At 42.5% G+C, this 17137-nt stretch overlaps 1 protein-coding gene across 1 annotated transcript in view; it reads left to right on the forward strand.

Annotated features, from left to right (window-relative positions):
• The window catches only part of PLEKHG7 (pleckstrin homology domain containing, family G (with RhoGef domain) member 7), a 24484-nt gene extending 8790 nt beyond the window's left edge, over positions 1-15694 (forward strand). Inside the window, exons 6-14 of the mRNA XM_010132787.1 lie at positions 13-108; positions 1369-1482; positions 2093-2267; positions 4164-4279; positions 5072-5165; positions 8488-8567; positions 9855-10014; positions 13697-13794; positions 15587-15694. Coding sequence (XP_010131089.1) covers positions 13-108; positions 1369-1482; positions 2093-2267; positions 4164-4279; positions 5072-5165; positions 8488-8567; positions 9855-10014; positions 13697-13794; positions 15587-15694 — 1041 coding nt within the window. The remainder of the gene's footprint in view (positions 1-12; positions 109-1368; positions 1483-2092; positions 2268-4163; positions 4280-5071; positions 5166-8487; positions 8568-9854; positions 10015-13696; positions 13795-15586) is intronic.
• Positions 15695-17137: the final 1443 nt, after the last annotated feature.

Here is a 17137-nt window from a genome sequence, read left to right on the forward strand (position 1 = left end):
CCCCTTACTTAGATAAGTCTCCGTTTTCTGAAAACTTTTTTTGAAACTGTGAAGGAGCATGTCAGCAAGTCAGACTCTCCTGTGGATTTCAGCTCCATACTCAGAAAGGTAACATAATTAGAAGTATTCTTGCTTAATATCAGCAGGTCCTTGCAGCAGACCATTATCATAGCATGCAGGTGCTTTAGAACAATTAAGTCAGACAAGGACATGCCATCTCTCACAGGGAGTTTGGTCTCTTCTGTAGGATGTTTTTCTTTTCATTCATTGGCATGTTTGAGGTGATTGTGGAAAGGTGCTCTGTGTGTGGAAAGATTTTCACTTCCTGGGAAACAGTAGCACAGAACTTGAGGAGACTTCTGTCACCTGTAGAGGTGAGTTTCTCACTCTATGGAAGGTGTTTCCCTGAGACCAGACCCCAGCTCCATCAGTGGGTGTTCCCTGCCTCCTTCCACTCCATCACATATATCCTTCCTTTACTCCATAGACCACACCCGTGAAAGTTTTTAAGTGCTTAATTAAGAGCTTAACGGGTCTGAAATATCTCTTGCACTTTGCCCTGTGACTGCTAAACACGAGAAGCACAGATACAGCCATCCTGCTGCTGCCAAGTACTGTCCTGCAACCTTTTTGGGCAGTCTGCATGGTAAACAAGGCAGTTGTCCAAACAGCGCTCTCCAGGGACTCTACTTCCTCCACAACTTTCCCAATGAAAAGTTGGAAATATTAATACAGAAAGAAAATCAATTCATGGACCCCAATTTTGCCCAGCAGCAGCGGCCATTAGAAAATTTCGGGGCAAAAAAGCGAAAACAGACCCTACCTCAGGGTTAGGATTTTAAAAAGGGAAAGGGAGGCTAGAACTTGGCTTCTCACCTCCATTATCTCTGACTTCAGGCATTCTTATCAATGATGTTTGTGTGCGATAGACAAAATCCCAGACAAAACTGAGTTTTATCACAGATGGCATTCAGCGTTTCTAACACTCGGATATAAAATGACATGCTATACAAAGCCATGTAAAGCTGTTGCATAGAGCGTGGGGTTTATCTTCAGCTTCTACATGAACTTCACCTCATTCATTTCTAATGAGAACAAAGTCTAAGAATGCTTCACACCTCTGCAGACCTGTTAGCTGTGCTCTGAGGCATTGGTGGAGCAGAGTTGTGGTGGTTTTTTACTACTTTTCCACTTCTACTACTTTTTAACTTGCCTTTTACTTCTCTTAACTCTGCCTTTCTCTCTTCCTCTATTTTTCTAGGTACAAAGAAATTTCGGGTAAAATGCACGTTACAAAACCAAAACTGTTGTTCCTCCCTTTGTCATGATATTTTTCTTTCTTGATAAGTTTGCAAGTCTTTTCTGTAGTTTTTCCAGGGTGACCTTTGTCCAACACACCAGATTTATTGCCTTAATTATACCTCCGCGGTCTTCTACCTGGAAAACCTGAGACAGAGAGAAGATTTTGGCATCTACCTGAAAGTAAAGTGACGGTGATGATGGTGGTGGTGGTAGTGGTGGTGTCTTCAGGCTTCCTGCCTTATGACAGGATTTTAATAGCAGAATAGGAAAGTTCATTGGAAGCAAAATGGTATAGTCAGCATTTTTGAACTGCAGAGGGTATCATATATATGAAGTCATGAGTGTAGGTTCCCATGGACACCTCTTCACGCCAGTCAAACTCTGCAGCTCTTAGGGCCTAGGAGTTCCCCATTTCTTGCTCCCTGACAAGTATTTCAGATACTCATGCCCAGGAAGTAGCAGGTGACCCTGAAACACAAGGTGGCTCTCAAATGTAACTGAGGTTTCCCTGGAGAAATTAAAGCGTCAGATAAATAAGGGCACTGCTTGCTCTGCTCATATGGCCACAGCATGTAAATAGGAAGCAGCAAGGCAGAAGGTGAATCTGGAGGAGCAATGTGATTCCCCCTGCAGAGAGCCTTTATGCTGCCCTTGCTCTCACTGTCTGAGAAGTTCATCTTTAATTAGCTCCTGTCTCATTACAGTCAGCTGATGATGCAGAAAAGTGTTTGCTACCTCCCTGCTAGGGAGCAAGTGGAGGCCTGAGGCAGGTTTTCCTTGTCTTTGGCAGTGGTGTGAACAAAATGAGCAGTGCAAGAGGCTGCATCTGCCCGAGCTGCTGATCGCTCCTTTGCATCGACTGACACGCTATCCCCTCCTCCTTAACAACATCTGGAAGAGGAGCACTGATGAAACAGAGAAGGGCTTTATCTGGTCACTTAAAGAGAAGGTGGAAAAGTCCATACGTACGTAGCTAAGGTTAAAAGTCAAGCGTGCAATTAACAGTTAGTAAGTTATGGGGCCTTATTGTCCATGTCCTTTGAGTGTGAATTGGTCCTGTCTCCCTCCAGAGATGCAACCTGAGCCATTCCTCATTCTGTAGGAAATGATTGGTGCCACTCATTTGCTGTCAAAGCCTCTCTGAGCGAGGTCACAAGACTACCAAATCAGTGAGTCACTTGCATTTGCTCAGAATTATCTGCAGTGACATGCAAACAATTCAAAGCAGATCACAAATGGGAACTAATCAAGAAAGATCTCAAACAAAGAAGTCTTTGAGTTGAATTTATATCTAAGGAGGATTTGTTTGGGCTAATCCTTAACAGGATAAAATTGCACTCACAAAGGGAATATTATGTTAGTGACCTTTCACTAAATGACAGGGTTCTACCATTTAAAGTAGCTGAAGAGCTATTTCAAATGCAAATTTTCTCTAACTATTGGGGAAAAAGAAGGGGTTGGTCCGGAAATATTTGTTTTCCTGTATTTTGTTTTAGGTAAATAATTTATTAATTAAATCCTTGTTCAGGAAGCTATAAATGCATCTCTAAGTGTCCTACAGTCACATAGTACATAAACAGACAGGTTTATTCTCCAAAGGCTCATGCAGCCCCCTCTGGAATCAAAGACAAGAGAGTGCATCATCAAAACACTTATCCTGTCAATTTTGGCAAGGAGAGGTGCCTCACCAGCAGTACTCCAGGGCCTTGAGCCACCCAGCATGGTGGCTCGCTCTCTGCTGACTTCCTTCTCCCCATCCTGGAAACTGAAGGCTTGAACATCTCCTTGGGAGATGAGGCAGAGAGTTAACATCTAGAGACAGATAAATCTGAGGATCCTTCTCTTTGGGTATATACTGCAAGGACAGAACTGCCACCTAAAAGAGAGACTCGGGTTGTTCCTTTTCTTGTCAAGTCTAGTGAGGAGTCTAGCCTAGTGGCCACACAGAACAGGTCCCATAGGAAAACAAGATGTTTTTTTCACTAGTCTAGGGACTTCTGCTGGGAGGACAGCAGTTTTAGGTATGGCCCCAAAACACCATGGGATACCTGGGGAATACTACTGGCAAAAAAAAAAAAGATCCTTCAGAGCGTAGATACCTCTGGGCCAAGGATACCAAAGACAGAGGTATCTCTATCTTTATTAACAGACAGCTGATGAAGAGCTGCCTTCACTTTTTGATCAGTGAACCAGTGACATAAGGAACAGTTGCAGTCCCAGCATTTCCCTCCTGGTGTATATATGTGTGTGTGTGTGTGAAAACATTATCCACAATATCAGCCAATACAAGAACTTGGAATTTAGGTTGCAGATCTATTAAAGTTTTCCCTCATCAGGTCCCTGAATCAGCAAAGACTTATTCCCTGTTTTTTGCATTTTGAGTCCCTCCCCCCCACACCCCATACACACTCCATCCCAGTTAAATATTTCAGTCACTTCTGGCAACACTTCTCCTGAAATTAATTCTCATTAATTTCAATAATGTTTTGATCAGGTTCTGTATAATGAAAATTATTTTTCTCTCACTACCCCAGAGTTTAGAATGGCAGGATTTTTATTCAAAAAACTTAAGATGACAGTTTAATTGAATTTTATATGATTTCTCCCGTTCCCCAGTCAGATAGTAAAAACAATGTCTTCATTTAGCAGTGAATTTAAGCATGTTTGAACGCATGGTTTGAAATTCTGGGTCTGCTGACCCAAAGAGTTTAGGCACTTTTTACAGTGAGGCCAAGATTTCTTCTGGGGCTTCACATGTCAGGTGCTTTGGCTTCCACTGGAGAAAATCAGTATTCAACATCTTCTAGAAACAGTATTGGTTTTGCCAGCCTTGGCAGTAACAGATGATTCACACATTTCAGGGGATCTGGAAGGTAAAGTCAAGTGGTTGGACAACTTTCAGAAATTCAGGCAGCTGCAGGAGGTCATAATTTGGCCACAGGTCTGGGATCGTGACAAGAGATTCTTTGTCCCAGAGGTAAGCAGTTTTTTAAAGGGTGTTTTTTACCTTGAGGAAGGTTTAGTTTCCTATCTATCTTTATAGCATGGTCTAAAGCTGGCTGGTTGTCTATATTCTTGCTACTGGACATGGCTCTGCTCTAACAGGAGCAACTGCAGGCTGAGCACTGCAATCACTAGCTGAACACACAGGCTGTGCACAGTTCCTTGGGTGGCAACCTGGGTTGCTCTCAGCTAGCATTCAAGAGAATGTGATCATATGATCCAGAGGGACTTCTCCAGTGTTTGCTTCTAGAGGAATGAATGAAGTGGGATAGATGTAAGTATTATTACCTTTTTTAAGGATATGAAGTAGAAATTATTTGCCTCTTTCACTCCTCAAGCTAAGCCAAATAAATTTCCATTTACGTTTAAATAGCATTACAAAAAATTACACAGCATACCTGGGAACATATGCACCTTACTGCTGGGGTTACTCCCTTAACCATATAGACAGACTTTCAGCAGCATTATGGCAACATCATCAAGTGGGTCTCACCTCAAGGATTACGTCTGTTCACATGTAGGGCTGCAAAACCCATTAAGCTCACACTGAAAAAAGAAAAATCCAGCATAACATTTCAGACACATTTAAGCAATAGCCCTGCTGAGGAAACGCAGATATGCTCAGTCCTGAGCTGCGCGATGTACTTAGCTTGAGATAAGAGCATGCATGTGCTCCGCTGTTTGTTTAACTGCTGGTTGTCTTCCAGTTCATCACCAAATATGCAAGATTCCCCATTCTCTTTCTCTCTCTCTCTTTTGGGTCAAGTGTTTAAAGCAAAGCCTAAGAGAAAATGGCAGTGAAAACATTTTGTCATCAGCGAACAGACTTCTCCTTCATGAAGGAAGGCTAACGCTAGCAGGTAACGTTCCTAAATGTCCTGGTACCAAGAGTTAGCTTAACAGAATCCTATTTTGTTAGGGCAGATCCAGAATAAATCTCTGCAACAGTATTTAGGCGCATGTGGGAAAGAAAAAGCAAATGTACAGATTGTCAGAGAGAGATTAAGAAACAGCCAAACCCCCAAAAGGATGAGTAAAGTGCATGACTGTTTATTATCACATCTGGATATTCATTCTGCCAGGTGCTGACGCCAATGATTGCTACTCAAAGGGAGCATTTGAGTGTTTGTCATGTTCAAGAACATGGCAACAGAAAACCAGGAAGTGTAGACTGTCCTATACAAGGTTCCCCACGCGCTCAGGGACAGATGTCAACATACCTCACTGCTTTGGCACCATATCTGCTATATGTTTCACTGAAAATTACTGCAAGGCCCAGAGGTTTCTCCTATTTTTATTTCACACTTCATCTCTGGTAAGACTGCTGTTTTGATGGATACCTTGGAACAAGGTGTTATCCAGCTGTGTAGCTTCCCTCTTGTGAACAAAGGACTCACACAACACGCCGTTAACTCCAAGGGAAGCACAGTGGTCCAACACAAGCACGTTGATTACTACTACATTGCTCACAGCTGTCCATCACCCTGGTAGAGCGCAAACGCACACCTCCAGACACAGAGGCACCATTTTGTAGCAGGGCGCAGGTTGCTTGCTGGGGAGCTGCTGCAGAACCTCTACCTGCACAGGAGAGGAGAATTTCCTCCTGGAGGAAAGCAAAGCATGGGCAGTTTGGAGAAGACCATAATCTGAAAGCTGCATCATCTAGAAGCTGCATGCCATGGTGGCTGAAGAGCTGTAGCCATGTTTTGACAGAAATGAGCACAGCCCATGTCATACCTTTCCTTCACCATCCCCTCGGAAGCAGAGGTGCAGAGAATAAACATGCAATACTTTCTGTCTTCCACCACCATTATTACTGTTATAAAGGGAGCAGCAAAAGGGACACAGTCCATTTTTCAGTGTTTTTCGTTTTCCTTCCCATGTAAGGAGAAGGCACATCATCAGGGACATGGAGAACAGAAGAAACAGTTAGTGATGATGTTTAGCGGGTGGCAGACAGAGGAGAGAGCAAGTCACTGAGCACTCTCCTGCCAATGCTTCCCACTGCACTCATTGGTCTCTTGATGAGACAGCGCCTCCCAATGCAGGAGGTAAGAGTGGCCATCAAGTGTCCACATTTCTTTCTGCAATGCATAATTAGAAAAATAGAGAAGGAGGTATGAGCATAACTCTATTCCAGCAAGACAGACAGCCACCTGCAATCTGCAATATAAAAGTGCCTGGCATTCGGCCACTTCTCTAAATGAAATATGTTTCAAGACAAAAATGAAGTTACAAGTCAAATATAATGCTGCACAACAGAAAGAAGCACGTCCTGAATTCACCACTCTGAACAGACTCACAAATTCCATGTTAAGGTGAACTGCACTTGTTTAAATGAAACATCACTGAGGCCAGAGTTCCATTTCTTTGTAATCCTCTAATTCAGAATAGGAGCAGCTAAGAGGAGTGGGCTAGTTCAAATGGAGGAAGAGAAAGTTCAGGGAACACATTACTGTCGTCTTCAACTGCCCGTGGCTGGTTTAACACAGATGGAGCTGAAATGCAACATCTTGGAGCTGCACAGAGAAAGGATAAAACATAACAGTGCAAGTTGCAGCATGGGGTACTCCCCCATTAGATATCTGAAAAACCTTGTTAACAATTAGGGTGCTCAAATATTGGTACAGGGGACCAGAGAGGTTGCAGATTCTCCTTTCTTGGACATTCAAAACTTGACTAAACAACCTGCTCTAGCTTGGCCTGCTTGGAGCAGTAGGTTGGACCAGAGACTTCCAGAGGTCACTTCCAACTGATGCCATTGAATGCCAGAGTCACTGAACTCTGTGAACAAAATATAAAGCAAAGAAACAGAAAAGTCTGTCCATAGCAATAGATAGAGTTTACAACAAATAATGTTTTCCTGTGTAACACACAGGAAAAAAAAAACCCTACTGGTGTACAAGAGATACTGTAGAGAACCCTCTACAAAGTTTCATAATTCATAGAAACTTAAAAAAACTACCCTCTCTAAGATGTCTAATACACATTATTTGTAGTCTTCTGAATCTCTAGTGGCACATAAGAAGGTCCTCATGGTAATTTCTTCATTCTCCATGCAGCTGGCTGATCCATGACATAGTTAGAATTTTAATTTTCAGTAGTTACTGATATTGCCTTCTTCACCATTAATGAGACAAGAAGTTTCCAAGCCAAACCTTTCAGAACCAAACACCCTAGAAGGTATTTTAGGACCCTGCAAGATTGCCTGGAAACAATACCTCTGACCAACCCCATTTGCTGTGAAGAGTAATTGGGCATTTCATGCCCACCTTTCATACTCAGAGATGTCCGATTAGCATAGAGCAGACAGAGGGCAGATTATAAAGGATAAACTCTGCCACAGATCATTCTGGAAGTGAAATAGGATAGCAAGTTGGACCCAAAAAGGGAAATGAAAGAAAGACTCATGGAAAGGGATAGAAGAAGCCATAAACAAGTAAATGGTCAAAGGTCCAAACTGCAAATCCAGTAGAGAATCCAGGTTTCCTGCAGGAAGTTGCTTTAAAAAAAAAAAATTCTCTCTCTTGCTTTTGTTAAATTGCTCCCTATTATTTATTATAACACCTGAATTTTCAGCATGGCTTGGAGAGCAGCCTGAAAGACTTGGAAGCACTCTCACAGACATTTGTTATGTTCCTCACGTCATCATGACCTCTAAGCTAGGAAGAAAAGATAAGCCAATACTACCTTGAAGAGTATTTTGTGTAGTTTTTGAAAGGCTTTTGTGATGCTATCAATTAACGTTTCATCACTGCAAAAGCCTGTGAAGAGGGCAGCATGCCAGTATTTAAAGGTACCAGGAAAAGGTGGCACTTCTATATTGCTTTGTCATTTTCGGAAGCTTCACTGTTTACCAGGTAGGATTTGCTAATTTATAGTATCCTGATTGTTGTATTTGTAGGTAGCCCAGGTGATTCAGGTCACTTTTCATGGCAAGCAAGCAGTTGTTTTTTCATAATGAGATAGCTGCTACAAGGTACAAATATTTATAGCCAAAATCATGGAGACATGATTTTTTTAAGCGCTGCATTTAAAAGCGCAGTCTAGGGAATGAGTAGTACTGTACTATGTTGGAAACTATGCTTCTTGGTTAAAAGCGTTTTGTACAATGCAGTGATTCACAGATATGCCTCATCTAAAATAATCACACTGTCAAACTGATTTTGTTTTCCTCCTCAGAAAGCACAAGACTCCTTAATGTCTACCTCTTCCTATTTGACGATTTCCTATTAATTACCAAAATCAAACGTAACAAAAAGGTAATAACAGGTAGTGATATACATGGTTGTGGTTGTTATGGTTTTTAGCTTAGTAAATATTTTTAATGTACTTTGGAAGATCGATCTACCAATAAAAATACAAGATGACTGATCAAGATGGGTGGTACTTCCTTATGCTAATGGCAACCCATAACCCTGCTTCTAGGCTCAGTATGTTACAGGAATACTAAGACAGGCAGAATTTACGTTACACGACCTTAATATTTTCCTGGAGTTGTTCTGATGTGTTGGATTCCTAAAGTTCAGAAGAGTTTCAAGAACGTAAGAATTTTTCTAATGCTCCCCTCATGACTCAGTCCAGCAACCTGAGAAATTTTTATTGCAGACATATCAGAACTGTTAGAAAGAAGTAAAACAAAAAGGGAAGAGGGAAGTGCTAAAATAGATGGAAGGTTGGCTTTATTCTCAGTTCAAACACAGCCTGCTTTACATGTCCTTTCTTCACCTTGATTTCCCCTAGTTTAAAATAAAGATATAATGACATTTAAGGTATTTTTTTATTGATGAAAGATTCTGGAGTGAGAGTTCTATATCTGATAAATATCTGTATTTAGCACCAAAAAAAAAGGCATTGAATGACCTGAAATTCCTAAAGCTTCAGTGTAGGAGTATATCTATCCAATTAAGTTTATGAAGATGATGCAAATTAAGGCTAAGCGGAGCTGTGCTAAATCTCAAGAAGTCTATGTCTGATTTAAAGACTTCTTTTTTAAAGCAGCAGCTGTTCTGTCTTTGTAGGAGATAGAGGAGTGCAGTGAGAGATGGTATAAAAGCAGCACAAGATTGAATGAAGGAAGGGGATTCAAGGGTCCAGGTGTCCACAAGCAAGTCTCTTTGCGGGTTGCCCCACGTACGTGTGTGGGTGAACCTTCCGCGAGGGGCTGCAACGCATCTGGAGCCCCAGCAATTGTGTGTCTGCAAGTATGAAAGGAGAGATGAGGAAACATGCCACCCAGGAACAGAGAAAAAGTCCTGGTCTTAAAACAGGAGGGGAGCAGCAGGGCCAAGAGGAAAAAAAGCCCTTTGAACATGTCTAGCCTGACTGTTTTCTTCCTATGGACTTGTACTGTGCTTCTGTTGTGTTTTTTAATACAAGGTGTGACCTTGCAGAAGAACTCCAGGTACCGATAAGTTTTACTGAGGTTCCTCAGGCAAATAAGCTGAGTACCTTTGATTAAGAGAAAATGCAGAATTTAGGGCTGTTTAGTGCCTGTGCTTCATGAGCAGATAGACAACCAGCTAACTAACTTCATCTTCTGTTCCCAGAAACACGGGGGCTCAGACGCTGGCTTAATCCCTGTCTGTCCTTCCCTCACTCCTGATCTGCAGTCCTTCATAAGAGAGCGTGGGTTTTGCACAGTCCTGGACCAGCCTATCCCACTAGACAGACTGATACTGAAAAACGTTGATCCCGTCCATGTTACAGGTACGTGCCCACATGCATTTGAACATCTTCAAAAATACCACCTCAATGCATCGCATATGTGACAGTGGAAGGATAAGACTGTTTGCCCACAAACTGCTCCCAGATGCCTGGAGTACAAACGCCGTTGCCTCATCACTGACTTCACACCTCTGCTCTTCCTGTAAGGCATGACCTGCTAATACAGACATTACAACCCCCACCTCCCTGCCTCTAATAGTGACTTTCACATACACACCAGTGACTGTCAGACATAATCCGTTCACCCCAAAGGAGGTGTCAAGACTCCAATGATTTCTTTCTCACAAACTAAGTATTTCCATGCCCTCCCTGTCTCAACACACTCTATCAAACCCTGGACCTCCTTCCCAAGTATGTTTTCATTTCTGTAGCAGTTATGCAGCAATTTTTCAGTTGTCCCTCTGCCCAACACCGCAGCGCATTGCTCTCCTGGCTGTCCCCACAGGTGTGCAGCAGTAATTCTCCAGGAGGCTGGAGAGATTTACCTCCTGCTGCTGCTCCTCCTCACGAGCTATTGAGAGAATGGAAATCACCCACTGAAAGTCAATGCTTCCTTGCTCACAGACACTCAAACACATCAAACCAGGGGAAATTGCCCCAATAACACCTGCTGCTGTGTCTTTGGGTGAGGAGAGGAGCAGGACTGACCACCACAGAGTGACCAGCCTTACCCTGCCAAAACAACATACTGGGAGTGCTTCCTTGCTCACAGACACTCAAACACATCAAACCAGGGGAAATTGCCCCAATAACACCTGCTGCTGTGTCTTTGGGTGAGGAGAGGAGGAGGACTGACCACCACAGAGTGACCAGCCTTACCCTGCCAAAACAACATCCTGGGAGTCACCAAATCAGAGTTTGGGTGAAGGAGCAGGCATGAAAAATCAGGACTCCCCTTGATCTCAGCATCTCATGCAGGCTCTTACACATCTGCTCAGATCCCAGAAGCCTCCTATATCAAAGAGAAATAAGAGAAAGACAAATTCTTTCCTGTCAGGCATCCTAATCCTGAAGACTGGGAGGAAAAAGTACAGGAAGCCAGAGTGCTTTGTAGGAAATAAATAGATACGGAAAATAATCCTAGAGACTGTACAATTTATGATAACCTCGAAACATTCAGCCAGTGTAATTAGCACTCCGCATCAATGCAGACAGGAAATAAAGGTAGGCAATAAAAGACAAACGACTAAAGAGGAGATAAGGGAGAGAACACAGAGAAGAATAACCTTTTTTTAAAACATGCTCCAGGCACTATCTGTTTGCCTAACGAGTCTCCCTACCAACCCCAGCAGAAACGAAGCAAACACAGCAGCCAGCTCTTGCCTGCAGGGCAGAAAGAAGGTTCCTGCCTAAACCCAGATTAGATGCAAGGTCTTCTGCAACAGCTTCTAGGTGCCAGAGAGGGCAATGTAGTTACTCTCTCGTTTGCACATAAAAGATTGGGCATCAAAGGCGCAATGGAGATGGGAATAAGATTTTTGAATTTTTTTCCCCAAGACAGCATTTAGTACATTCAGAGGTGTCTAACCAGGTCCTTCTTATCCCTGTGACCCAGTTGCAATCAGCAGAACAAAGTTCCCTGCTGCATCCCAGCCTAGGCTCTGGGCACTGGTTACGGCCCTTCCCTGTGCTCAGACCTCATTGCCTGACTTCTCTCCCATACATTTCTACCAGTTTCATTACAGTTGTAGCTATGGCAGTGTAAGTGTTACCTACCCGCAGTTTTGTAACACCTTGGAAGACCCATCCTAATACAGGACCTCTTGAGGTGGGGTACAACAAAAATAGTGAGAAAAATTACTAAAAGGAGCTTGCAACTCAGATTTCCACCACTTGGTTTAAAACAACAAGCAAAAAAAAAAACCTTCCAGTGTCAATTGAAAATGTCCCTTTGCAGGAAAAAAAAAAGATTAAATATTGTCAGGAACATGTGACATTGGGGAATGCTGCCAATTTATTTGCAGTCTGAAAGAGTCTTTTACTACCTGTGGCAGTAAAAAATGAGTTAATATGTTCTCATAAACAGCAGCATGTGGCTTATAGCAATCCATCATATTAATCAAAATTGAAACCCTGATTTTTGATCTAACAAGTACTTTTGCATCCGTTAGTTTGCCAAACGTTGATCTCACTTTGGAAAGAAACATACCTCAATATAAAGACCAGGAAAAAAAAATTGCAGTATCATAGAAAAACCCTTCAGGCAGCAGGGAGGAGGCTGATAATCATGCAGGATAATTCTAGCCTAAAGCCTTCCACGTATCAGTGGTGAAGAGCTGTAACGGTGTGCCCATAACAATGGGGAGATACCCTAAGGGCATTGCCCAGAAAATTCATTTTTATGACTGCAGAGTTGTTTCCCATTGACCACAGATGGAAGGTATAAGCTCTGAAACGTACTGCCTCTGCTGCTGCAAACTTCTGCTAACTCATTTGCTGTGCTAATTTAACATCATTCTGTGCTCCACTTTCCCTTTCTATAAAACTAGAATTATAGGACATTTTAATCCAGAAACATTTTGAGGTCTGACTGTAGAGCACTTGAAAATGCTTGGACAAGCAGCATTACACAGCAACAAGACATTCTACACAATACAAGGCTTCAGAAAAAACTCTATGCACTAGACGAAATTATCAAAAAGATAATGTCAACTGTAGTAGAATCGGAAAAATGCTGCCTTGTCTTGGCAGTTCCAGATCCACGCTCTCCTTCAGGCTTTGTGGGGCCAGGGCAAGGTTCCACTTAAGGCCACCTCTGGCAGGAAGACAATCCCACATCTTGATTTCTGTCACTTTATTTAGAGTAATGTCAACTCCAGCTAAAAAAAGCAATGCCACGTGAACCCAGCACATTCTAACAGGTTGCTGCGTCCCTCTCCCTGCTACTACCAGCCCATCCAAGCACACCTGCTATCTGCTGCAGGATTTTGGCTGCCTGAAGATGTTTTCTCCTCCTCTTCCCCCAAGTTTACTTCATATCAGACTTAAGTCATCCCTTCACTCCAGACGTGCAATGTTTGTGCTGATTTGCCCCCTTGCAGGGAAACCTGCTACACGATGTTCAAAGTCATCTGCAGGACCCAGAAGATGCTGCTGTCACAAATTAACTTCTGCAGAAGTTTGGCGGGAACCAGAGTGTTGCTGGCAATGTGCCTAGACCTCCAAGACATTGCTGCCAGCAGGTGACCAGAGGCACGCTGGGCAGCAGCACCAGCTCAGGCACACACCCCAGGGAGAAGCCAAACACACCGCCAGCCTGAGTGCAGCCACCCCCCTACAGAGCTGCCGTCATATGCACCTGTTTGAAATAAAATAAATACGGGGCCTTTAACTTTTGATATTTGTTTTTCTCTAACTTCAGTTACGACTTAGTCCACTTTGAAGGGAAACTTCTCTTAATGATACTCAGCTAGACTCAAAAGCCCCTTAGCTGCACAATGATAGATTAAAACAAATGCAAGCAGAATTAAGGTTTGGAAATAACAAAGCTTCCCGCACCACAAAAAAACTAACCCTACCAGGGTGCAGTGCCCTATTAAGAATCAGAAAAGATGATTACATGTATCATGTCTTCAACCAATGTTCTTCATCAAACAATGTGATATAAAATTGGACTGACAGCTTCATGAGGGAATTACATAATTTCTCCATATTTTTTCCACAGTCTTCAGCCTGCGAAATGCTTTCCTAATACAGCATGAAAATAGGTACCGTCAGTGCATAGCAGTTTTCTTGCTACAAGCTCAGACAGAGACTGCCAAGGTTAGTAGCGCACCCTTTTTTTTTTTCTACAATCACACAACCATGCTTTCCCTCAAGGAGGATCTCAGCCTAGAAGTGGCCACGCTGTGCTAAGAATCTATTACAGTTGTGACATTCGACCAAAGCCAAACCAAAACAAAGTAACACCCCAGTGCTCTGGCTCACACATTTGATACAGGATTTTTGCTGTTGAACATGTACCAGTTTTATATCAGGGTTGATAGCAGGTCGTATTCTTGTTAAAAAACATTGTTATTTCTGATGGCTAAATAAACCAAAAAAGGCAATTTCTTGTGTCACAGAAATGAAGACAGTCAGCCCCTCCAGAGAAGTCAACACTAAAACCACCCCCCGTACCCCTCATATGCAGTAGTACTCAGATCAGAAAACTGTGTCATGCTCATCTATGCATGACACACATCTTGCAATTTCAGATTGAGCAGATGGTATGATTAATTCCACTGTTATATAAATTTACCCCTCATTTTCACACCACGCCACATTTCTAGTAGCAGTGCTGTATGTAACATCTGAAAATGTAGAAGGCTCTTCACAGAAATAGGTTTTCTTCTCCTGTAAAGTAGAACTTCATCCTCTAATACCTATTGCTCAGAAATTTGATTACCACTAATACTAATTCTTAAAAATAAATCACAGTATACGGACGTTTTTAGGGAAAAGCAATGAGGGAATTCTTTCCATGTCCAAGTCAGTGGTTGGTACGTGGAATAGCTATCTACTCTAGGTATCTACTCAAGAAGTTGTTACCTTCTCCTGTTATTGAAGTATTATCTCTCCCTTCCAAAGCTGCCTTCACACCAGGTGGTTACCATCTTCTCAATGTCTCCCAAGCCCAGTTTGATTATCGAAGGAGAATACCCTGCAGTTAAATGTTCTTTTCCCTTGGATGTGGTGGCATTTTGTTGACTTTGGATGTTCTGAGCCCTGGGAAAGGCAGACTTTCCAGCACCACTTGAATGAAGTGTACTACGTTATTTCAGCTCCCAAGAAGCCCATTCTTAGCATGATGAATACATTTTTTAAAGAAACTCTGCTAGCCAAGATGAGCTCATGGGTTTAGCTGACATGATTCTGCAAGCAGAAAGGAACGTGATCTGGGCAAGATTGATACTGACCGTTGGAAGAAGCATAGCTAGACCTTTAGGGTCATATTGCTGCCAACTAATTTGTAACTACTCATACCAATTCAGAGACAACTCAGCTTCCGTGACCCAGACCATCTGGACTAGCGCAGAGAGAAGAGAGTTACATATTTTAAATCCATCTTTCCAGCCATCACCCCCTGCCCTCTCACCTGGATGGCAGCAGATACAGAGCTGAATGTTGTCAGCATGATGCTAGAAATATATGTGGCAGCACATGACAGATCTCAGAGGGGGACAGAATTTGTGATGCCACTGGCACTGGGGTTGTCTTAATCAGAAGAACAGGGAGCCCAAACTCAGGAACCACGTTAAACTAACAGGTATTACGCAAAATCAGGTGAAATAGCCTACAGCAAACATCATTATAAGCAAACAAAGCACTAAAAACCTACCTTCCAACCAAAAAGGAAATCTTCACTAGAAATCCCTGGTCCCAGACACAGACTCCAGCAGCATGTAGTGGCCTGAGCAACTGGAAGGGTCTTGGTTCTGAGATAATTAATGTTCACTTCAGGAATTATGAACATGGGCCTTAAAGGCTAAATAAAACTAAAGACTCTGGGTGTTATGTATCTGAATTACTGGTTAGATTGTCTTGCTTTGTAAATTATTTTTTCTCCTTACAGAAAACATGGATGTCACAGATAGAGATGGCAATTTCCAATTACATCACACAACATAAAACCAAGAAAAGCATTGTTTTCTGCTTCCCAGCTGAATCCTCCGAAATTTAACAATGTCAGCTCAGCACAAACAGAGCCAGTGGAAGAAGACTGTGGTGATAACACAGCTATTTCTTCCAACATGCCTTAAGTTTCTGAAGCTGACAGATTTCGACTTGATGAGGCAGAAGCAAAGAGTTTTGACCACAGGATGTAACGAATAAACTGGAGGGGGAAAATGAGCCATACAATAAACGTATCACTCTTAGATGCTTCTTTGCTTCAGCTAGAGGAAAGCTCTTGTCATCCAGAGAAGCTTTGATACTGCTTGCCATTTCCTAGAAGGCAGGTCAGGAGAAAAGAACCTATGTTGTTGAGAAGAACTCATTCACCAGAAAAGTCTAGATGGGTTATTACGAAATCATTCAAACTGTATTAATAAATTTAATGAAATTAAAATCGTGTAGCCATAGGTGCCAATAGTTATGCCTCTCCACCAACTAAACTGTAACTTCACGTGATGGTTTTTGCATTAACATTAGGCTCGTGGAGGTAGATCATTAAAAGCATATATTGTGTTGACTCCCTATTAATTTTTAAAATTATTTAAATTTCTTTGAGAAAGGTTATAATCACATATCACTTGCTTTAACTAGAGATGCTACAGAATATATAAAAAGAAAGATCAGAAGTGCAATGATGCCCTGCTTTATTGGGACTTTTCTTACCTGAAGTTTTTTTACCACTTTATTAACAGCAGCTCTGTCATTATGCATTTTTCACCCTTTGCAGCCTTCAGAGTTCAAGTTTGCTTCACGAAGTTGAGTGTTCCTTTTGCATTAAACCATTCAATAGTTCTCTGCTACCCCAGATCTGTGGTCCACATAGCAGAAGCGTGCCCCTATTAATGACTTTTTATTCCCTCTTTTTGAGGTACTGGAAGAGACTCACAGAACAGCCTGAAACTGCTTGCCACAACATTCATGCATATTACTGCCGTGGTGCAAGGGTGCTCTCACCAGGTCAGCCTTGGCTTAATCCTGAGATTAGCCATAGTCAAGAAAGGAAACTTCCCTAAAGCCACGGCAAGCAACTCTCTCACTCAGCAGAAAAGTTAGCCCTTGGCATAACTCCTCAGTGTCAGAAATTACTTCAGGGGGAACCCAACAGAGAAGCCACACAGATGAGGACTATGCTGAAGAATGCAGGAGTGCCATTACAGTTGTTCACGCTATTTGCAGGGAAGTCAGCACTGACTTTGCATTCATCTCTAGTCCACAGTCGAGTTAGTCATGAGTTCAAGCGCTGCCATTACCCTGCTCCTTCCCAGCTCCACCCATGAGGATGTGGTGGTACATTTATCCACTTGAGCTGGTTCATCTGTACGTACAAACTACAGTCTGGAGGCTGTATATATGTATGTACTTACCTGGTTCAGCACTTCCCAGATGCAGCCCAGGCCACTGCGATACACATTCCTGCACCTCCCCCCTAGCCTGTGATGGGTAAGGCTTT

The sequence above is a fragment of the Buceros rhinoceros genome, unplaced genomic scaffold, assembly GCF_000710305.1.
Source record: "Buceros rhinoceros silvestris isolate BGI_N320 unplaced genomic scaffold, ASM71030v1 scaffold3293, whole genome shotgun sequence".
NCBI classification, from domain to species: domain Eukaryota; kingdom Metazoa; phylum Chordata; class Aves; order Bucerotiformes; family Bucerotidae; genus Buceros; species Buceros rhinoceros.